The 24419-nt window shown below is 47.0% G+C and overlaps 1 protein-coding gene across 1 annotated transcript in view; it reads left to right on the top strand.

Moving 5' to 3' along the window:
• The first annotated feature begins 1911 nt into the window (after nt 1-1911).
• Nucleotides 1912-24419, top strand: part of PSMD5 (proteasome 26S subunit, non-ATPase 5) — a 94897-nt gene continuing 72389 nt past the window's right edge. The window contains exons 1-2 of the mRNA XM_086920996.1: nt 1912-2142; nt 14943-15087. Of these exons, the coding sequence (XP_086777122.1) occupies nt 1958-2142; nt 14943-15087 (330 nt within the window). The 5' untranslated portion in view covers nt 1912-1957. The remainder of the gene's footprint in view (nt 2143-14942; nt 15088-24419) is intronic.

Raw genomic sequence — 24419 nt, forward strand, 5'->3', positions numbered from 1 at the left:
CTACGCACATCTGTCCATGCAAAACTACAGTTTTGGGTCACACTTAATAACCTTAATGAGGGCCAGGGGCGGCGAAGCCTCTTTCAGTAAACTCGTCAGATTTCCACTCCCAAATTCGGCCATGGATCGGAAGATAAACATAACGTAAACATAACATAACTGTAAACATAACGGAACCCACCCCTTCTTAGAGTCGTCCGCGTGTCCAGTTAACTGGCCCTTCTCGTTCTGCATACATGCAACACCCTCCGATTCACGCGCGAGATTCCGGAAGTGCCCCTTACCTCCAGTCCATGGACAGATGGTAAATGTTTGACGAAGTCGGACCTGCTTTCTCCTAAAATCATTTTCAATACGAGAAAGAAAACAGAAAGCTGATTTCACACTAATTGACAGGCAGAGGGGCGGCCCGCTGAGAGAGCCCGGAGCGGGCTTCCCAGTAAACCTGTAAATCGTTACAAACATGACCCGCCCCGAAAAAGAGACCCACCCATTCCCGACAACGAGACACCGCCCACACTGTTACACCGGAAGAGAGTGTTGCTTGCCCCGGAAAGCATTCTCCGCTCCAGCTGTGTACGAGTTGGCACCAATGGTTTTATCCGTGTTATATTTCTGTCGGTACAAATTTTAGCAAAATCATCAAACCCAGGTGTTTTTCTTCTTATTGGTGCACACTTTAATTAGCAACTATTGGCAGAAAACGCGTTACAATGTCCTAGAGCTGTTGTAATGATTCATAGTTAAAGTAAAGGAATTCAGCAGATTTATCTTAAACAAGTACCTGGAAATCGCTTGAGTTCCTGACAAGCCACCGGCCCGACTGGCGCGAAATCCGGAAGTCCGGCAGCGTCATGCTTGCTGTGGGGCGGGACTTCCGCCATAAGCTCGTGCACGAAGTGACTCGCCGAGATGGACGTGGTGACGCCGGGCTCCCATGCCGGAGGGGGAGCCCGGCGGTGGCAGCAGAAAAGTGGTGACTGAGGCTGTGGATAAAAGTGCGGGGCTCCCATCAGTGAGGGAAGCCCCGTGTGTGCCACGTCAATGGAGGCGGAGGAGATGACACCCGGTGAGTGAGACTTGGTGCCTTGGGGGCTCATGCACAGGCTCGGGCGGCTGGTGCGTGTGTGCGCGGCCATGGCGGCTGGTGCGTATGTGGGCAGCTGGTGCGTGTGTGCGTGGCTGGGGGCGGCTGGTGCGTGTGTGAGCTGGTGCGTGTGCACGCGGCTGGTGCCGGCTGGTGCGTCTGTGCGCGGCTAGTGCATGTGGAGGCGGCTGGTGCGCGTGCACGGACCAGAATCTGCGCGATCACAGACCTGAATCGCCGCTCGTGACCCTGTCTGTGCCCGTTGACAAGCAACTTGGCAGCAATAGGTCTCGAACGAGACCTAAAAATGGTGCCTTGGGTTCCTGCTCACTGGAACGCTTTTCACAAAGTTTGTTCATCTTTAAGTTGCTCATTTCTGTTTTTTGGTGTTATATTGTTACCAATAAGGGGAACAGTATTCCCAGACTCTATAGCCAGGTGTAAAAATGACAAAATAATGAAATAATACTATCACAAAAGGTGCTGCATTATGCCGCATAATTCGGTTTTCCCTGCTGTTTAATTTGTTCAAATCTGCCGCATAATTTGGTCCTCCTCTGCCGCATAATTCCAGTGTCCCTGCTTAATGTACATGAAAGAGCAACAGCGAAATTATACATGTATGGGGAATCAGCTAGCCATACAAGTTTATACAACAAAGTTTTGCAAGGGTTTTGTAATGTTTCAAATGCTGGAAGTAAACTTAATCCCTATAGACTCTCCTGTAAGGAATGATAACCTTTGCATTTCAAACGTGGCCGCCAATTTAGCACGAACCGGGTCAAGCGCTAACATTATAGTCCGTCATCCCTTTTCATGACGAAGGTGGGGCTCAGGAGCTCAAGCGCGGCGAGAGACTCCCATCTGAAGATGGCGGCTTCACCGGAGCTGGAGCTAGAGCGGCTGGTGGCTGAGCTCCCCTTACTGGAGGATCCAGTCGAGTCACTGAAGATGCTCAAGACGGCGGTGCAGGCGCTGCCCATGAGCACCCTGAGAGAGCGGGTGCCGGGGCTGCGGCTCAGGGGCCTGTTCAACCTGCTCAATGGGGATGACAGGTATGAGACCCAGAGTAAAACGAAACACGCCCCTCAGCACCTGTATACGAGAGGAGGACACCGTAGCCCTTCGTTGTGCTTTCCTAGAGCGCCTGGATACTCTCAGAGTGTCAAGCAGCGGTCTACAAATCTACGTTACCTTACATTACCACACATTCCAACATTTTAGGGCAGGGACGTGGGAGGTTTAAAGTAAAAAATCGGGAGAATGAAAATTCTCTATTGACTTCTATTGTAGAAAATGCAATTTCAGGCGTACGAAATGCATACGCACCACCAACCAACACAGAAAAAATTAAGGGGATGGCACTGCTTAGAACTACTTACTCCTCAGACCTTGTTCATAAGGCATAACAGTATTACACCCAGACCCTCACACGTCACAGATAACCCCAGTGGAAAGATCTTAAGATTGCCGGTTTCATGTGACTATCTCTGCTAGTCCAGCTTTTTTGTATGTTGGTATTTATAGTGCATTTATAGCTCATTATAATAACAGCACTCAAAAATTCCAAAATGCCAAGAAAGCAGTCAGACTGGTTGAGCTACTCACGCATCGACCTGCCCATTGATTTTTCTGCCAGTATAAGGCAGAGTCCAATCTGGAGGGTGCAAGGAGGGGCCCAGGATTCAACGTGTACAGTGGGCTTGCCCCTAATGGAAAGCACACTTTAGTTTGTGGGGTAAAAGGGCCAGGTCAACCCCGCTACACATGGCAACAAATAAACTGTTCACAAATCATTGGGAGAGGATGAAATACTCAATTCAAAAGTCTCTTCGAGATAGCTCAACCCAAGTTAAATTGCGTAGGAGGCATGGTTACATGTTCAGTTTGGCGCTTTCCAACATTCTCTGACCAAAAAGAGGCAGAATTTCTCAGGTTTCAAACCTGTTGATTTGCATAATTATGCTGTCACATAAAATGGCACAGCATTTAACCAGACCATGTTTTCACAGAAAATTACCTTGCATGTTGTCTGACCTACAACAGATTGCAAGTAAAGTCTTTCATACACAAGACATCACCTTGGTGTAGGATGTAGAGGCTAAACTGATATCTTACGGTGTGTCACAGAAACATGACAGCAGTCCAGAAACATGGGAGCAGATGAAGACTGCTGGCTCTATTACCCCGCCATGGGTCCTCCTCGTCCCAGTCCTTACATAGTGAGGCAGTCCTGCTCCAACCAGATAATCAAAACTCTTAGAAAAACAATAACCAAAGGTCATTTAAACCCCTCCCAACCACTGCCATGCCTATTTTTTTTCTTGCTCAGACAGCGGTCTGTGAATCCTGTTGCTGTTCTGGTTGAAGGATGTGTTGCGGTGCCGTGAGTTTTTGAAAACTGTTTTGTTAAAGGTCTTGAAAATGTACCGTTTATTTTGACTTTATTTGTCTCTGCGTGGCCATACCTGTGCTCCAGTTGGCCGAGCTTCTGGGTCAGGACGCTCCCCGCGCATGTGCTGGGCTGGGGCGGGGTGCTTTCATAATGTCCTGGCCCGGGTTGTTCGGGCGCTGGGGGATTAAGTCAGGGTCTGGCCCCCACGGCCATGTTGTGTGTATGTGGCTGTGGGTGGAGTCTGCAGTGCTGCCCTTTTGCTGATTTTCAAGTCTTACGTCACAAGAATTGGTTAATTGGGGGCAGTATTTCATGCGAGTTGTTGGGCACTTCCTTTTTGTGTTTTTGGAGTTTCATGTGTGGTTTATTGCTCTGGCCATGAGTGAAAGGGCTTTCTCTCTGGTGCCTGCAAAGGCAGTGTCCAAGCAGCATAATGGCCAGTACCTGTATAGGATGACGTTTTGCAGATTTCTAGGGCTGATGTGCAGGAATTGATCAGTTCTGCTGTCCAGTCTGCGCTGCTGGTGCATGCGGCGAAAAATTCCAAGGATGATGATGAGGAGGATATGGAAAATTCACCTAAGGGAAAGTACGTCCAGGGCAAGGTTTTTTTGGATATGCTGTTCCATATTAAGCAGGTGCTTGGTTTTGACCCTAAATCGCTATTGGATGAGGGGTTTTACTCCCAGTATAGTTCCTCTGTGGTGGATGACCTTCCCTTCCAAGCTGTCCTGAAGGATATACTGACTAAGGAATGGCTTGAGGTTGATGAGCAGGGTATTCCTAGCTTTCTGGGAATGCGGTATCGCCTGGCGGACTTTGACACCCAGTTTCCTCAGGTTCCCAAGGTCAGTTCTCTTTTGTCCTCTACGGCTTCTTCTTCGTCTTGGTCTTTGTCATCGGAGGAGGCTTCCCTGGCAGTCCCAGTGGAACAGAAGCTGGAGTCTGCTCTCAAGCGTTCTTATGCGGCTTCTCATTTTGGTGTGTGTGCTAGCACTTATGCGGCCTATGCCTCACAGGTCTTTCTGAAGGATTTTGAGAAGTTGTTTGACTATTTCCAGGATTAAGGGGACCGTACTCCTGTGTTGGCTCAGATGGAGGTCTTGGCACTATTCCTTCCAGATGTGACTTTTGATTAGTTGTGGGCCTTCTTATCGGGTGGCGGTGGCTGGTAGGAGGTCTCTCTGGACCAAGTCTTGGCGCCTTGAAGCTGCTCAGAAGGCCTTGGTTTATAAGCTGCCTTTTGAGGGCCCCGTCTCTTTGGGGACGATTTGAATGCAGTGGTGCAGCGTATTGTGGAGGAGAAGAAAATGTTGAAGCCTTTTCAGCCTGTGCCGAAGAAGAAATCCATTTTTTATAAGCAGAGGTTTCAGGGGGCTTTGTCTTCTCAGCCCTTTCCTGGTCGGGCCGTGTTTAGGGGGCCGCGTTCCATTATTAATCCCGTCCTCAGCAGCAGCATTCCACTGGTGCGCGACAAAAGTGACTATGCCATTGTGGAGGCTCGGCTCAGTTTGTTTCTGGTCCATTGGTCAGTTCTAATTTCCGACCCGTGGGTCTTGTCTGTCATCAGGTTGGGTTACCAGATTCCCTTCGGGGCCCCCTCACCCCTGGATTACTTTCAAGTTACCCCGTTATCAAGAGACCCCGTAAGCCGGACTGCCATGTTGTCCGGCGTCGCCATGTTGTTGTCAAAGGTGGCTATTGTACAGGTGGTGTTCTATTCCCATCTGTTTCTGGTCCGAAAGCCAATGGTTCCTTCCGCCCGATTCTGAATCTCCAAACTTTGAACAAGTTGGTGCGGTTGGATCATTTTCGGATGATCACCTTGCAGTCCGTCATTCCCCTCATCCAGGAGGGCCATTTTCTTGGCTTCACTGGACTTGGAAGACACCTATTTTCACATTCCAGTCCATCCTGCCCGTCAGCGTTTCCTGAGGTTTGCTATCCAGGGGATGTATTTCCAGTTTCAAGTTTGCCGTTCGGCCTCTCCACTGCTCGCAGGACTTTTACCAAGGTATTGGCTGCTCCTGTGGGGGTTTTGCAGCACCGGGGTTTCTCTGTGTTTCCTTATATTGATGATTGTTTGATCTCTGCTTCCTCCTTTCCTAAGGTTCTTCTGGCGGTGGAGGCTACGTTGCCCTTGTTCCAGGATCTGGGGTTCAAGTTAAATCTGGCCAAGTCTCATCTGGATCCTTTTCAGAGACTTCAGTTCAACAGGGTTTTGTTCTGGGGGTGGTGTTTCTCCCTCCTGTTCTGATCCTTTCCCAGCCAACTCTGTTGCTGGATCTGTTGAGTCCTGCCCATGCTCGTGTTTTGCTGCGGGTCCAGAGGGTTGATGACTGCCACCACTGCTGTGGTTACTTGGGCTCGCCTACATCTCAAGCCCTTGGTGACTCACCTGTTGGCTCGGTGGGACTCCTCCCGGGCGGATTATGAGACTCTGGTTCCTCTCTCTCCTGCTCTGGTTCAGGCCATGGACTCAGGGCTTTACACTCTTAATCTGGATAAGGGGTGCAGTTTTGTCTTCCTCCTCCCCTTTTGTTAACCATGGTTGCCGGTCTTTGGTGTTGGGGGGGCCACGTTTGGGTCCTTGGATGCCAAGGGTCTCGGAGGGACAGCGCCAGTTCCTCTAACTGGCAGGAGTTGGTGGCCATCTGGGAGGCGGTTCAGTTCTTTAAGGTTCATCTCCACGGGACGAATCTGTTGGTTCGTACAGACAATTAGGTGACTCGTTGTTACTTGAACCATCAGGGGGGACACCAAGTGAGTGTCTCTGAATCTGCTGGCCTCCATGATTTGTGCTTGGGTGGAATCTCACCTGTTGGCCTTGAGAGCTGTGTACATTCTGGGGCAGTTGAATTTTCATGCGGATGCTTTAAGCCGCAACCTTCCATCCTCTGTTCTGTACCATTGCTCTTCTCCCCAGGTTTTGTTCGGAGGTGATATTTCCTCAGGCTTGGGCGGTAGATGCTCTTTCGATTCCCTGGCCTTCGGGCCTTCTGTATGCCTTCCCTCCTATTTCCCTCCTCCCGAGGGTGCTGCAGAAGATTCGGGGGGAGAGGGTGTTGGTCCTGTTGATTGCTCCCTTCTGGCCTTGCCACCTTTGGTTTCCTCTCCTGTTGGGGCCGGTTGGTCCGGCTTCCTTTGGTTTTGGCTCCTCTTCAGTTTCCGCTCCTGTCTCTGCCTTGTCTTCGTCGTTTGCAACTGACGCCCTGGCTCTTGAGCGGTTGAAGTTGGAGTCTTTGGGCTGTTCTTCAGTTGTGGCCTGTGACATCCAGTTGTCGCGTCGGCCTTCGAGCCTTAAATCCTATGGTCGACATTGGGGCTCTTTTGTCTCTTGGTGCTCTTCGCATGATGTGGGTCCTGTGCTTGGGGATCCTGCTTCTGTGCTGGATTTACTCCCCGTTGGTTTTTTGAAGGACCTTTCCCCTTCCACATTGTCTGCTAAACGGGCGGCGGTTTGTGCTTGTCGGGGTCCGGGGCCTTCCTTGGAGGTTGTTGCCCCTTTGGTTAGTCTGCTTCTTCGGAGCTTTAGGCTTCGTTGTCCGGCCTATCCTGTGATCGTGCCTTCTTGGGATTTGCCTACTGTTTTTGCGGGGTCTGCAGTTGCCCCTTTTTGAGCCTTTGTTGTAGGCGGACTTGTTGTGGTTGTCCGCTAAGGTGGCTTTTTTGCTGGCCATCACCTCCGCTCGACGGTTGGGTTAGTTGGGTGCCTTGCTAATTTCTTTTCCTTATTTGCTATTCCTGCAGGATAGGGTTGTTTTGCAGCTTGATTCAGCTTTTCTGCCTAAGGTTTCTTCCAAGTTCCATTTGCAGCTGGAGGTGATAGTTCCTGATTTGCCTACGGAGTGGGATTCCCTTGTTCCTTCTTCTTTAGATATTCGAAGGGCTCTTCATATTTACCTCCAGCGTTCGTTGGGGTTTCGGCTTTCTCCTGCCCTGTTTGTCTCCTGTGGGGTGTGGCTAAGTGGAAGAAGCTTTCCATTTCTACGATCCGTCAATATGTGCGTTTGGCGGTCTGCCAGTCCTAGAAGTCCGTGGGTCTGCCTCCTCCGTCTCAGGTGCAGCAGGGCTCGAAAAATCCCCAAAACGGCACTAGTCCTGCAGGACTAGTATAAAATCTCCTCGACCTAACTGCATCCTACTTGACCTCCGTCTCTGAAAGCGGAGCAAAGATGACAAAATAACAAGATTTTAAAGGCATCTTTATTGCTCATTAACTTTGTCAGCAATAAAAATGCCTTTAAACTTGTTATCTTGTCACATTTGCTCAGTTTTCACAGGCAGAGGACAAAAGTTACTTTGTCTTCCTACTCGCCAGAAAGGGTGAGTAGGACCTAAAAACAAATCGCCCTCGTTAAATTTAGCTCGCATATGTGACCGGTAGAGTGAATTTTTCAAGCCCTGTCCAGGGTTGTTCGACACGTTCTGTGTCCCCTTCCTAGGCTGAGGCAGCGGGGGTCTCTATCCAGGAGATTTGAAGAGCGGCCACTTGGCAGTCCCATCACACGTTTGTTCGGCATTATCGACTTGATGTTTTAAATGCATCTGCTTTACAGTTTTGCTGTTGACGTTCTGAACGCTGCTGTTCGTTGATCATTTGTTTGATTCAAGTTTATCATTTTTGCATGGATCCCTGGTGTCCTGCGTGCTTTCTTTCTGGTTCTCTGCTTGTGAGTTCCTCACTATGTAAGGACTGGGATGAGGAGGACCCATGATGGGTTAATGTCTTGTTATTTACCGGTAATCTTCATTACCCCGATTAGGGTCCTCCTCGCCCCAGTCCTCTTCGTTCCCTCCCTCCCGCTGTGTTTGAGTCTGGGGCTTGTTGATAACAGACATGGCGGTGGGTGGGAGGGGTTTATATGACCTTTTGGTTTTTGTTTTTCTAAGCGTTTTGATTGGCTGGTTGGAGGCAGGACTGCCTCACTATGTAAGGACTGGAACGAGGAAGACCCTAATCGGGGTAATGAAGATTACCGGTAAGTAACAAGACATTACTACCCATTCTGACTATATTCACCAACCATATAGGGTCTCCAGGTTTGCCCTCACCTTTTTACCAGTACTGTTTCTCCCATGTGATCATTTCCCACTTTCTCAGTACCTTCAGATGCCTCATGGTCTCCAGCTTCACCCTTTCTCTTTTGTTATTTGCTCCTACTTTTAAAACAAAAGTAAGCATAAAAAGTAACGGGAGACCGCATTTGGAGAAAAAGGTGGTGTGGTTAGAAAAGAAGGATAGGAGGGAGGTGATGAGAAAAGGAAAGAAATGAGACGCAAATATGAGAGAGAGAGAGAGAAGGGGAATTGAGATGATTACACATGATAGGAAATGAGGGAAGTATTCGAGGGGTGTTAGAAGAAGATGCAGTGAGAAGAAGGAAAGAAAGAAGATGGGCGTAAGTACTAGACAGAAGGAAAGAGCAATAGTAAGGGGTGAGCAGGAGAAAGGAAGAGTGAGAAGGAAAAAAGATATGGAGTAAAAGGGAATGTTATGGCGAGTTTCACAAACCAAGCGAGAGCGTGAAAACGAGAAAGGCAAGAAGAGTCACCATGCATTTAATGTTTTTTAAAAAAAAAAAAGATTTGGGACAGCTGGGCAGGCCTTTAAAAATGCGGTCTGCACTGGGAAACCCAAGATGTCTGGTCACAGAAAGTTCACCACCCATTACTGACACATACTACAACACTGCAAGAGAGCTCATTGGGATCCTAAAGTCTCTACATAAAGGTCTGCACTGGGATAAACCGCTGCTGTAGAAAATACTGATGAACATCACAGGTCAATGCTATTGTGCAGAACTAATATCACAGTTCTTTTCATCCTAGCCTTCACCTTAGGAGTTAAACCCTTGACCAGTAACTACATTTCTCGAACTTTGCAATTATTATTATTTTTCTTTAAACCAACTGGTCTTTTATACTTTCATCATAAAACATTTGATATATGCATGTGACGGCCATCACCTAACATGCATCGATTTGACCAGTCACTGTTATTGGCCTTTCTCCGCTTTTTATTCTGATGAGCCTAGTTGTCTTCTACCATGTTCGTAGCTATATCAAATTCATCCAGATCTCCCCCAGTCTGTGGTTAATTGCAAACGCCATCTTTCTTACTTTTTACCAACTTTAAAACTAACTTCTCAATAATGAATTTCAAACCACCTTTCACTGTTCCTGTTCCAAGACAGTCTCTTCACAATTCTACCAAAACGTAGGCAGAGCAGCAACCCGGTACATGATTGCCTCTTAATGTTCTCAACACAACTACCAGATTGGTCAGTGCATCCGTCCCCCACGATGTTGCTTATATTCGTGGTATAGAGCACATGCTGTAACACAATTCAAATAATAAAAATGTATAACAAATTGACGCCCAGATACTGTATTCTAAATGCCAAAACACCTTTTCAACGAGGTCTTGAGTGCTGCTGGTGGAGGAAAAACGGCGAAGGTTTCTGTCCTGATTTTCCAGTTACTTATTAATCAATCAATCGTGGGCTTTTAAAGCGCGCTACTTACCCGTGAGGGTCTCAGGGCGCTGGGTTGCAGCTGTCCTACTGCAAGTTGTCGGCATCACCATCTGCTGCTGAACCTTTAAGAGTAAAGTCTGAGCCACTGTACCGCATAGGTCTTGCCAAATATCATGCTTTACCCCTGCTTAGTCTTGTGACTGCTCTCCATATTTCCCTGCAACCAGAAGGTAACAGGCAAGCTACTTATTTGTGTATAGATTCATGCTCCCAGTGGGTCGAGGTGTTTGACATGTAGTATCCTGTCTAATAATGCAATTTTTGTCCCCATGCATATTGCATCTGTACAATATCTGCATTCCTCTTCCACCACGAGCAGTGAATAGAATTTGCTGGGGCTCACAGTGCTCACAAGGACCCTGGCACCAGTGTGAATACAACTGTGTGGGTGGAGTGAACTCCACATGCAGACAGCTGTGAAGTGGGGGAAAACGTTCCAGACAAGAAACCCAGCAGATTACAAAATAAGGGTAGCAAAGGATACATCAGTCGATGATGAAGAGTAGCAGGTTTCACTTGCTAAAGTCCTTCAACTCCCAAACTTCCGTCCCTGAACACCAAAACACTCTACACGATACTTAAACCAAAGAGCAAGTATCGTCACTCAGGTAACCGCAAGACTTTAACAAATTAGGTGGCGAGTGATACTTTCTTTCAACGGTGAGGCAGAGAAAGGGTTTTTAGGTCTCGCGACCTATCGATGCGCGCAAGCGCATCGAGCGTAGCGAGAATTCATGTGGCGAAAACATCTTCAAACCAAAGGGCTTTCAGCCCCGCGGTTTTCATGCAGTGCCCGTGTACATGCACGCGCATCGCATCCAAGCCCAGCCCAGTCCTCCCCTAGCAGCACTCCTCCCACGCCAGCAACTCCCCCTTCCCACACCAGCACCTCCCCTCTCTCGCATTCGCGCCATCCGGCTTCTCCTCCCCTAGCAGCACTCCTCCCACACCAGCATCTCCCCCCTCCCACACCAGCACCTCCCCTCTCTCGCATTCACGCCCACCCACCAGGCTCTCCCGCCCCCATCAGGCTTCCCTCCCAATCCGCCTGCCTCCCCTCGCGCATTCACGCTCCCCCACCAGGCTCTCCCGCCCCCATCCGGCTTCCCTCGTAATCTGCCTGCCTCCCCTCGCTCGCATTCCCGACCCAGGCTCTCCCGGCGGGTTTCGTTTTCCGCTTGATTGCCTTCCCTGCTGCTGCTCGCATCGCACTCTCTCCTCCCCCCTCCCTTTTCATCCGCTTTAATCAGGCTCATCTGCTGCTGCCATTCTCCCCTCCCTTCTTTGTATTTCCTTCTCGTATTTTCTTGTTTTCATTCCTGTTCGCCAATGCTACTTTGAATCCATTCTAAACAGGCAAAAGCACTTGTGTGTGTTTTAAAAGCATGCCATGGCTTCAATGTGCGATGGCATTGCACAGGCTTATAGCCACAAGTTGAACGTGTCACTTTACCTATCCCGGTACATTCAGTTTCTGAATTTAAGGGCAAATAAGTTACATGTTCTGGTTGTGGCTCCACACTAGTGTTAACATTCTTGACTTCAGACATGCAGTTAGTGGGAGACGGGTCCACAGCGCAAAAGTGATAATCTGTTCGTCTTTTTCATCATTGCTCAAGCAGTAAAGATGCTGACATAGGCTTTGATTACAGGCAGAATTCTTAAGATTACTCAGCAAGAAAGGGGCCACGAGACAGACCTGATCACCGGCGTTCATGTGCTCTTGGAAGACTCTCAGCGGCTCTGTCTCTCGTGCACACACGCACTTATCTCACAAGCACATTCCATTCTCTCTCTCTCTCGCTCCTCCTCCTCCATGGGGCCTCCTCCCATCCACTCCCTTTCTCTCTACTGTACTCCTCTTCGCACGCACTCACTACCCTCTCCCCTCCTCCGAAATCCGCTGCCAACTTCTACTCCACACAGCCTATTCTATTCCTTTCACCCCCTGCTCCCTTTCTTGGCACCGACATCCGCTGCGGGGTACCTCCCTTCGTCCACACTATCACAGAATGTACTTCTCTTGAAGGGCAGCTCTTGACGCCTCTTGAACTCCGATGCCCAAAAAAGAAAAAAACATGTTTTTTAAACAATCCCAAAAGTTTGTCTGCCCTCTTTTTACTGTGTCCCTCACTGACTTTCACATTAAGTCCCCACCACATGTTATCCTTCCTGGCCCCACACTGATCACACTCCTGCCAGGTTAGCCCCGCCCTTTCGTATGTGTCTGGTCTGTTTCTGCACTCTCATGTTATTCAATGTTTCACCACACTCGCTGAATGTCTTGAGGGAGGCCAAAGATTGTTGACATTGTCATCCAATCACTTTTCATGCGAGCCTGTAGGAATAACCGCACAGGCAGGGGTTTCAGCCCACAACAGCCCTCTCATCAGAACCTGCAAATCGCCTGCAGTCCTCTGGGAACCCACCCCCACAACAAATAGATCAAAGGCGTCCTCCCCCTGTGCGCCCGTGAGACCCCCGGCCATCTGCAGCCCTTTCTCTCTACTGTACTCCTCTTCGCACGCACTCACTACCCTCTCCCCTCCTCCGAAATCCGCTGCCAACTTCTACTCCACACAGCCTATTCTATTCCTTCCACCCCCTGCTCCCTTTCTTGGCACCGACATCCACTGCGGGGTACCTCCCTTCGTCCACACTATCACAGAATGTACTTCTCTTGAAGGGCAGCTCTTGACGCCTCTTGAACTCCGATGCCCAAAAAAGAAAAAAAAATGTTTTTTTAAACAATCCCAAAAGTTTGGTCTGCCCTATTTTTACTGTGTCCCTCACTGACTTTCACATTAAGTCCCCGCCACATGTTATCCTTCCTGGACCCACACTGATCACACTCCTGCCAGGTTAGCCCCGCCCTTTCGTATGTGTCTGGTCTGTTTCTGCACTCTCATGTTATTCAATGTTTCACCACACTCGCTGAATGTCTTGAGGGAGGCCAAAGATTGTTGACATTGTCATCCAACCCCTTTTCATGCGAGCCTGTAGGAATAACCGCACAGGCAGGTGTTCCAGCCCACAACAGCCCTCTCATCAGAACCTGCAAATTGCCTGCAGTCCTCTGGGAACCCACCCCCACAACAAATAAATCAAAGGCGTCCTCCCCTGTGCACCCGTGAGACCCCCCGGCCATCTGCAGGGCAGCACCGCTCAGATAAAGGCACAGCATGCAGAGTCACAGCAGCCAGTCAGCCTGTCTGAGACCCGGGGCCCTCCGTCTCCCTGTCTGCAGAGAGCTGCAGGCAGACGGGCCCTTTCACTCAGTCATCTGCTGGGACGCGCCGAGCAGCGCCTCGAAGGCCTGCTCGAGCTTGGCCTTGTGGTCTGGCGAGGGGCCAATTCCTCCCTCAGTTAGGAGTGGGCACAATCTTCTAGGAAGCTTTAAGACAGTTTCTATACATTGCGTGCCGCCTATACAAGGGAAGCTATCTCTCCAGCCTCATCATTCAGATGATTTAAGGGACAGTGTAAGACTGACCACAGTCAAACTACCTCCCCTGCGAGACTGCTGCTGTTCCCCACCCCGGATTACACACCATGGGCCATTCTCACCATACTCCATTCGCACTATACTCCATTCTCACCATCCTCCATTCTCGCCATACTCCATTCTCGCCATACTCCAATCTCGCCATACTCCAGCTCCTATAAAATCAGGCCAGGGTGAAATTCTGATCACACCACTGAAGTTAGCCAAATTCCCATTACTTGCTTTGGTCTACTTTTTTAAGTAACGCAGCACCTCATATGGATAGATTGAAACCCTTAGGATGGTATTACTTGACATATTTGTCCACAGGCTCGTTTGCTTAAAAAATATCCCCTTAGATACTGTTAAGCAGAATGTTGCAATGTAGTCCGGGCCATTACTACAGTTTCGGTGTTAAATATTAAGGGACACCACCACATCACTCAGGGACACCATCACACCACTCAACAACACCACCACACCACTCAGGGACATCACCACACCACTCAGGGACACCACCACAACACTCAGGGACACCACCACATCACTCAGGGACACCACCACATCATCAGTCAGGGACACCACCACACTACTCAGGGACACCACCAAACTACTCAGGGACACCACCACATCACTCAGGGACACCACCACACCACTCAGGGATACCAACACAGCACTCGGGGACACCACCGCAGACCTTAGGGACACCAACACAGCACTCAGGGAGACCACCACATCACTAATGTACACCACAAAATCAATCAAGGACACCACCACATCACTCAGGGACACCACCACACCACTCAGGGACACCACCACATCACTCTGGGACACCACCACATCACTCATGGACACCACCACATCACTCTGGGACACCACCACATCACTCTGGGACACCACCACATCACTCTGGGACACCACCACATCACTCTGGGACTCCACCACATCACTCTAATACACCACCACATCACTCAGCACCATAACAGCATCACTCAGCACCACAACAGCACTGTCCTTGCTGGCTAACAACAAGCATTCCCATAGCCAATAGGACTCGCATTAGGAAAGTGTAAGCTATTGGCTTTGTAAATAACAATGCTATTAATTTATATATTTTCAATGCCAACACATATTAAAAAAATAATCGTCATTTACAATACCAATAGCTCACACTTTCCTAATGCGAGACCTATTGGCAACGCCAGTGCTTGTTTAATTTATCTCTGTCTATAAGGGACTGTAGGGAGACGATGCCGAAATGGTGACAAAACCCACAAGTTGACATCATCATTAAAGATGTCCTAATGAAGACCACGTAAATGGAATGAGCTCCAAATCCAAGCAGCTTAATGTTTGTTTTGAGCACGCGTTGATGCACAACACATTTTAGTAGGACGTTGTTTTTATTCTCACTGTGCTCTTCTCTTTTGTGTTCAGGGAACAGATTGCTTTGTGCGTGTCTGTTTTGGAACGACTGCTTGAGGCCTTGGAGCCGGTTTTTGTTGCACAGAATTTTAAAGAAGAACTTCAAAGGGGACTTTATCATCCAGACGACACAGTGAAAATACTCACGGTATCCCAGGTATGGAGGACATTAATTTGCAAAAAGAATGTTGTCTCTTCTCAATTTTGCAGGTTGCAGATAGTGACTCTAAACCGTGTTGCATTTAAATATGAAATGTTGGGTAAGAAATCAGCGGCGTTGCAATCTTTAGCAAATCTGAAATCATTGATTCAGAGGTGCTTGCCAGTTGACATGCAATAGATTCTTTAGTAAATTTGAAATTATTGGTTTGTTTTTTAGTTGGAGTGCTGAGGTTAAGTTATTCAAACAAAATGGAGTATAATTCAAAATTGATTCTTGAAAGGAATTTTCAGGTCCATTCTGTGTGCTTATTCTCATACTGAATGTTCTGTCCAGAGCATTCTGGATCTTATATCCCTCCTCTAGGCTTTAACTGCTAAATATTTCCTACCCTCCGTCTCAAAGAATCTTTCCGGCCAGATGAGGCCATAAAAGACATGTTTAAATACGATACAATTATAAACAAAAAATAAAATAATCCCAATACATCAATTAATAAGAGTAAGATCTTACTAGGCACTGATGCTCAATAGAGAAAATTAAAAACAACCAAATTGTCCAAAAACATTTTGATAGAGTACAAATATGATTTCTGTAATTAACAACACTTCTATAAAGTGTTCTGAACTGGCTCCTGTACAAAGCCAGAATACAGCTCAAATTGGCCTGTGTCACACACAAAACGTTACGCTTTAACTCTCCAGCGTATCTCGCCCAAAAAATCGTGGTCTCCGGAGGAGATTGGCATTCCCGGTCTACCAGGGCTTTTGTTCTGAAACCTCCCCTCTTCTGGAAGTAGTAAACATACAACAGAGCTTTCTCTGGGCTGCACCCAGAATCTGGAACTCGCTGCCACCCAACGTTGGAAGAATACCTTGCTTGTCTAGATTAAAAAAGAAAGTGATGACTTTCCTAATGAGCAAATTCCTTCTTTAACACTCAGCGCATGTACAGCTCAGCTGCCTAGTGATATGCTCTCTTCTTGACCTCTACCGGAGTATGCCAATCTGAACTTCCTTGATATATAGCCTATGCAGTGACTTGTATCATGGTTGTTGCTATTTCCTTTTGCTTCATTCGTACTTCGCTGTCACTTTATGGGGCAGAGTCAGGTGCTGTACAGTCTGTCTCTGTTCCCTCTAATATTTTTCTCCCTTACGTTATACAGGGGCGTTGTAGACACTACATTTCTGGGGGGGACAGGGACAACCGTGTGGTCTTTCCAGTGACCCTATAGAAATCGCCTGTTGCATGAGACCGTTCCCCGTTTATACAATCAGATAGTTTTAAAGTGAAACATTGAGAAAGACAGGCATGTAGTCACAGTTTGTAAACATGCTTTATTGCTATTTCTATTCACACTGTAATTAGACAAATGTGGAAAAATCATGTATACTTTTTATAGTGCTACTCATAGTTCACTCAGTTCTATGATCTGCAAGGTACACGTTCTTTGAATCAGGCACATTAACCCCCCGCACTACTTTACGATGAGCCAACATTTCCATTAGACAAAATTTCGAACGCTTATTATTGGGAACATTAATCACCAGAGTTATCTTGACATTTTTATTGTTGCCTGAAAACTGCCTGATGCCCAAGGAAGTTAATTTACTTCTAAACCAAAAATTATTTTTAAACACAGCGCCCCCTCCAAAGTCCATGCCAGATGCTGTTGTACCGTTTGCACCGCCTTAAAGCCAGTCCTGCTCCCAGCAATGGGGTAGGACAAGCAATTACAGAAGTGGGGTCAGAGCTAACCTCATAGCCATTATAGGAGGAATAAGATCTATGTAATTGCAGCAAGCAAAATGATTTAACAAATTTCTTGTACATTATTTAAGGGAGAATAGACATCAACTAGGAAGAATTGTTAAAACATTTTGGGATCAAATTTCGAAAACGCAGTAGACCCTCAGAGGGCATTCATGAAATATTCCAGTACTTTAATGGTGCACCTTGGAAGCCTGGTTTCCTAGGATTAAATCTGATTTTTTTTAAATGTCTTAAGACAGAAATAACTTCCACTATACCAAGATCCAAATTTTTCATGGGTGAGCCACTTAGACCAATGACTACATTCCATATGACAGTGCCAGAATGTTTCCATGGTTACTGCAGCCACAGTCATGGGTACCTTTAAAAATTCCCTCCAGTATACAAGAGTCAAAATTTTGCCATTAACAACCCATTTATAAAATGAGTACTGGAAATCTTATGACAATAGTTACCTCAAATATCAGTTCCAACATTTTGCTATGGGTCCAGCCCATGTGCAAAAAATTATGTGCATCATATCAGGACCTTCAGCCAGGTGTGGTGGTGGGTGTTCTGTGTCCCTGCTGCTGGGTATGAATGGGTTATCAGCTTTCTCAGTTAGACAGTTTGAGACCCCACAGCCACTGACGGTGCCTTCATAGAAGCATGGCAAGGCCTGCAGATGGCCATAGGTAACGCTTCCCATCCATATGCTGTTAGTGCCCATGTCCATAAGGCATGAATAACCTTCAGTGTGCCAGATCAGCACCACACTTGCATGCACAACAAACATACACTCACACACACATTCTCACTATATCTCTTGCACTCTTTCGTACCTTTGTACCTCATGACACTCGCACACACACTGCCACTCACACTTCATTTAGTAAATTTGCTTTTATTGTGTTAGAAAAGCTTGCCCTGCTGTTTCTGCTTTACCTGCCTTGCCTTTTAGTGAAATTTAATAAAAACAGATTCTCTTTATGTTATTCAAAATAATATTATATTGCCTTGACAATGTTTGTTACAAGTATGATGTGAATGAAAAATGCACTTCTTAAAATAGCTGTGCGGGGCTTATGTTTGGTTTCACTAATTGATCAAGCAGTTTCAGTATTGGAAATTAATGAATCCAAATTATAACATGTGGTATCACAGCATCCAGCTGACCTTATGAAATGTTTGACTTCTTTGGCAACTATGGATTTCATCAAATAACACTTTACATTTTGGGGTTTTTGAGACCCAACTTGCAATGTAAGAAAAAAAACTGCATGTCTCAAGATGGAGCATTCTGGTGAATGGAAAGCCAGGAATGACTGAAGCTGTCGCATGTTCTTCAATCCTGCACCATACCCTAAAGCCTCCGCCATATTCTCGCTCCTCGTGCCATTCCACATTCTCAGTCCACTCTCCCCTCTTGCCCCAGCCCCATTGTTGCAGATGGAATTAAGTAGGCATCTAGTACTACCGAAAGAGCAGGTATTCTGTGGGTGCCTTTGTAGAAATGTGTTGATTCATGAGAGTTGTGTATTTTTTATATGTGCAGAGTAAGAGGTGTCCTCATGTAAGTGCTGGAGGATGGTGAATAGTGTGAGTGAATACAGCATGAGTGGTGCGAGTGTAGGGTGAAAAATGTGTCGATGTGAGTGTTAGGTGAGCTGCATGAATGCAGTGTGAGAGGAGGGCCCATGTGAGTGTTGGTTGATATGAGTGCATACAGAGTGGGAGGAGCCACGGCAAGGTAGTGTGAACGGTACAAATGCAAGATGAGTGATATGCTTGTGTGTGGTGCTGGGTGAGCGGCAAGAGTGAAGGGTGATCAGTGAGAGTGACTGGTGAGTGAATGGTGAGAGGAGTTAGTGCAGAGTGAGTGGTGTGTTCCTATGAGTCTGGCACACTATTGTCCCTGTGTGCAGGCAGGATGAACTGGGTGTCTGTATGAATGCAGACTGAGTGGTTTGTCTGCGTGAGTGCAGGGTGAGAGGATGAAGTGCAGGGTAACTGGTGTGACTCCGGGGTGTGTGCTGTACTTGTTTATGTGATATGAGTACGAGTACAGGGTGAGTGTTGTGCCCATGTGAATGAAAATGTGCTTAAAGATGTGAGTGAAGGGCAGGCTGTATGAGTGACATGAGTGCCTATGTGAGTGCACAGTGAGCGATGTGATAGACGGAGAGTTGGGTGAGAGGAGTGACTGTAGGGTGTGGAATTAGACATATGAGTTTTAAGAGGGACAGTAAAACAAGCCAATGGTAAGCAAGGGGCGGACTTGTAAGCCCTTTTAAGTTGTTTGTAAGCCAACAATATGTTTTTCATAATCAGGGAGCTGTTCCTTCTAGTAGTGTCAAACCAAAAAAAGAATGACACTTTTCCTGATGTGACCCACCTCCTGAAATTTTCTCTTGAGTTTAATGCATGGCAAAGGAACTTGGAGCAGCATTTCAGTGTTCGCATGTCTTCCGCCCCATTAAAACTATAAGAGCTATACAGCTGTGCTAAAGTATTTTCAGGGGCATACACTTGGCAGGGGGAGCTGAAGATAAGATCTTAAGGGATCATTCAGGAGGTGCTCCTTTCTTACTGATGAAACTCTACTTTTACTATGGATCTTTGGGATGCCTCTACAATAACTTCATGGACAATGTGTGTTGTAACGGTCATCACTACCAACAGCACAACACAAAAAAGCTCTTCATTTTAGAGACACCAAAATGATGGGTCTTACTTTATTAATTGTTAGAAGGCTTAAAATACAGCCCAGATCACATTTGACATAATGTGAACAGTGCTTGAACCACCAGTGGGTAAGAATCAGGAGCTCTGCCTTCTTGCCCTAAGGAAATTACGCTTGCATATCTTATGGAAGAAGCTTCAGGTGTGACCTCCAATCCTTGTGTCAGGGGCTCTCTCAACCTGGCAGTGGAAGTCAGTAGGAAGAATCAAAGGGCTCATTTACAGCATCTTTCTCACTGTCCAGCCCAAATAAAGTCCTACTTCTGCCTTTTTCCTCTGCCCTCTCTCAGGACCATACCCTTTTCTGTTCTGTTTGGTTTGCCATCCTTTGTCTTTGTCAGGGGGGGGGGGGGGGGGATCTTCTGTCTTCTCTGTGCAACAGTCGAGGAGCCTGCACACGACGTCATAGGTAGACTGCTGACCATGCATCCTTTCCCCGGCAATCCCCCTCTATACACTGCCTGCATTGATTCAGTAAAATCCTTCACTCTTATGCTGTGTGCCATAGAAATAGTCCCCTGGTCTCCCACCTGTTACAGGCACTCCTGCCGGCTCCAGACGCTGTGGCCCCTGCACTAGAAAACTGCAAAGCTGAACAGGAGTTCTAGCATCAATTGCAAGATGGTCACCACTGTGGTAAACTACAAAACATGGTTTCCGGTTCACATCTGCCCAGCTGCAGCCCCTCTGCCCCCCCAAACTCAGATTCCAAACTTTGAGACCGATGAGTTATCCTACAGCATTTCAAATGAATGGGGTATTGCCAGAGGTTCATTAGACAGGGCATGAACTCCAAGCAGTAAATACAAGAAAGAATGCCTTTACCGCAGTTAAACTGGATTGTCTAAAAGCAGGCGCGCAACACCCATTGGGCTCACGGGGATTCAGCCTCCCCCCCCCCCCCCCCCCCCATGTGTTTCAGCCAGGGCGAAGACAGCTTTGCGGGCTGGCGACGTCTAATTGCAGCCGCACCCGAGTACTTAGTTGTAAATTAGGCTTTTAGTTGTAAATGAGGCTTTTGTTGTGTGTTCCCCCCTTCTTAAAGCCACTCTGACTAAGTTCGGAAGAATTAGCCCCCCCCCCCCCCCCCCCGAAATATTTTTCACCCCCCCCCCCCTCGAAATTTGGCTCTAGTTGCCCGCCTGTCTAAAAGGCACTGAACCCCAACAAAAAAAGTGCAGCAGTGTGCATGTGGAAGAGCAGGGGCTTCCACAGCTGCTGAGAACTGATTTTGAGGCTACGCAATGATGGTCATGTGATGCAAGTGCAACAAAAGCTTGTACATTTTGCATTCAAGACTTAGAAATGAATGTCCACATAGGAAAATAGTTATTCACGTTTAAAAGAGTCCAATAAAGTAGTACGTCATAGCTCTTGGAAACCAACATTAAAGACTAAATGACAACAAAAAATAAAATTAAGTAACAATATATTATTAAAGTTCTCTTGCCGCAGTTAGGAAGAAGGTCTTGGAGTTCCAATGTTGAAAATGATGACACTGTTCTAGCCCAGAAAGACTCTGTGGTGTGCCCAACTAAAGAAGGAGCTAGTTCCTCCGCCGCATGCATGGGGGACATTGCACTTACACCTGTGGTGGGTTTAACATCCAGAGGGGGTAGAGTTGTCAACTTGCCAAAAAGATTCAAGGACTATGTGATGAAGTAGAAGTTACTGTTTTGTTTTTCCAATGGGAGAAAGGGAGATGTTGTACATGTTATTATTTTACATTATTGTGCAGGGGGATATGTAGCATAGTATGTTTTCCAGCTCCATGAGTTGACATCATCTGGTGTCGTCATGGAATGTTCATTGCCTATTTACATGACGTCACCGTGGCTGTCTGACAGTTGACAGCTTACTCTCACGGTGATCGCTGTTCTTCTTTCTGCGCCCAGTGGGCCCTTGTTATCTTATAAATAAAGTAACGTTTCATCTTATGTGGCTGTCATTTGTCCACACTACAACTCTGTAAAGGAGAACACAACAAATGGCCGTTTTTTGGGGGGAAAGGTGGCATCCCTACTTGTGAGATGCCTTTTCACTGAATGCATTCTCCCACTGTGGTGGTAAAAACTAAATACAAAGTACAGGAATAGGCTGAGTGGAGACACAGGGGGTACGAACCAGTGAACAAAACAACAAAACCTCCTTAACGAGTTCCAAGCGGGATGTAAATGGCCTTTAAAAGACTTGTGAAAAGCTCGAGCCTCTGGAGAAAAGACTCCAGACACTGCCCTGCCCCAGCAAGTCAAGCAGCCCGGCCTGAGACACACGATGATGGAGGGTGGGGGTGGCTAAATCCCTTTTCGCCTCATCAGGCGTGCAGCCTGATCACAGGTAACTGGGGGCATGTCAAAGGTCAAGTACAGCCTGTGCAGGGCCTTTGTTCTCGCCTTCGCGTGCTAATGGCCCTGCGAATACAGAAAGGAGAGGGGGAAATTCTTTGTCCCCTCGTCCCGCCCAATCTTGTCCCCCGTGTCTCCCCCACTCCAAAATCTGGGGGGGATATATCCCCCTCGTCCCCCACAGTTCCTACGCCCATGACGTTATACCCATGTTGCCTATTACCTCTCATTGCAGTATCCTGTTTATCATGGCAAAACGTTCACATGATTTTGTCTGTTCTGAACTTTTGCAAACATCTTGCTTAGCCTTGTAAAGTGCTCTGATACCCTAACGGGGCACATTTGCACTCTATAACACACTAAATAAATAAATAAATAAATAAAATATAAAAAATGTAAATAGGTTGGCTTAAAACTGAATTAAAATAACAGTAAAATACCTAAGTAAAATGTGCATTATGTCCATGTTTCATGAGCACTAATCATTTAAGGGTAATTATATCTCCATTGTTTCATGGCTCAAACTGCGGCTTTGAAGAAGGAGCACACCCTAAAACAAATAGCAGATGTATTCAACAATTGCAGATGATACAAAGCCTCTCTACATCTACAGTGACCCAGTGAGTTTAAGAGAGGTTTGAGGAACAGACTGCGAGGATAACTCAAATGAAAACAGAAAAACATATAATGGAAAAACGACTGCTCAGAAACCCCGTTGTAGGAGGAAAGCAGAGATGTTTCTCCCCCCTCACCCCTGGGGTGTTGGTTTGGATTCCAATACTCAATAGCCGCCAAACCGAGCCCTAAAACGTAAGAGGAGAGACCTCTCCCATTGTGTCAAATCCATTGAAAGATAAAAGGCAGACCCAGCACTAGTGAGTTGCCTATAATAAACAAACACTTTACTTTTCGCCAACTTCGCTTTCAATTTTCTCTCCTCACAAAATTCCTGACTCTTTATCTGGACTTTGTCTTCTTTCTTTATACTTTAGGGTGACTTGAACAGAGAGGCCAACCCCAATGCCTGTAATGTTTTAAAGATATTACTAACCCCTAACCCAGGGGATAACACGCCCTTCATCCAGACTAAGACAGTCCGAGGTGACAACCCTACAATGTTTTTGTTTACCGGTTGACCCACACGCTAACTGTAGGAAAGTAGGATCTGCTTCTTATGGTTACCTCCACTTTTTGCTAAATGTAATTCTGTTTTTGACTAGTCGGACTGGGATCCCGCTAATCAGGACCCCAGTCTATCTGCTTTCTCCCTAAACTGTTACGACATGTACTTTGGTACACTCCAGGTTGGAGACTGTGGTAACCTTGTCAGTCCCTAGTATATGGCACACATGTACCCAGGGCATAGGTACCCCAGAGGCCTCCCATGGGCTAAAGCAGGTATTATGCTACCCATGAGAGGCGATGCAAAATGGAATTATAGGTCTGCCTTTGCAGCCTGTGTAAGTTGGTGCATGCACCTCTCACTTAAGATATAGATTTACTGTAGCTAGGGTCACTGCACTTAAAACCTAGAAGTCACCCCTCTAGCAGGCCTTTAGAATTCTGAGGGCAGGGTGCTTGGTTCCAAGTTAGAGGGTGCCACTGCATGAGCAGGACACCCCTGCAGCCTATGGAGTCCATTCTCCCGGGTTGTCAGTATAACAGTTATACATATAGGTAGAGGTACATTATGCAACCGCGTGATGACCATCTCGAAAACGACTGCACGTAACACTATTGTGTTTGGTATGAAACATGTTGGAATCATACCCCCACACCGGTAACCGGTGTGGCAGGTATGATTCCATCCCTCAGAAGCAAGCTTTGTGGGGTCCCTGGTGCTCCTGGTACCACCCTTCTAGTCCCAGATAGCACAAAATGGTTACTGCCGACCACCGAAAAATTTCGGCCCTACTGCTGCTGAACCAAGCTCAAAAAGGGGAAGGCCAAACAATAGGCATCCTGTCACAGGATTTAGTGTATTAGTGCTGGGTGGGTGCACTTGGAAGCGACAAAGTCTGCATGAGGGGCACATTTGGTGTCCCTGCGCATAGTCCAGTTTAAACCAGTCCTGGGAGCCGTTGGCTCCGGCTCTGGCGCGAAACTGGACATAGGACATGGGAGTGCAAGGTGCCTACTTTAATTAGTGGACAACATATACCAGGACAACTTATCACACTAACCCAAAGTACGAGTCGAACCCTATCTTTAATGAGGCACTGGTTTAACTGTGCTTGGATAAAGCAACTAGATGCAGTCTGTTGGAGCTGTAAAAGCCTCTGACATATGCGGTTTTCCTCGTGCTTGAGAGGGGAATTCTTGTAGTAACCCCAAATCCCCGCCCCGGATGTAGCAGCCGGGACACATTATATACTTTTAAAATCGGTGAAATGGTCCCTTCCCTCTCAATTTAGGGAGATTAATTATTGCTCTAGCTGACCTGCTATGCTTGAGACATGAACTGGACAACTGGGGCTTTCATGAGCC

This window comes from Lissotriton vulgaris, chromosome 5 (genome assembly GCF_964263255.1).
Source record: "Lissotriton vulgaris chromosome 5, aLisVul1.2, whole genome shotgun sequence".
In the NCBI taxonomy this organism is placed as follows: Eukaryota; Metazoa; Chordata; class Amphibia; order Caudata; family Salamandridae; genus Lissotriton; species Lissotriton vulgaris.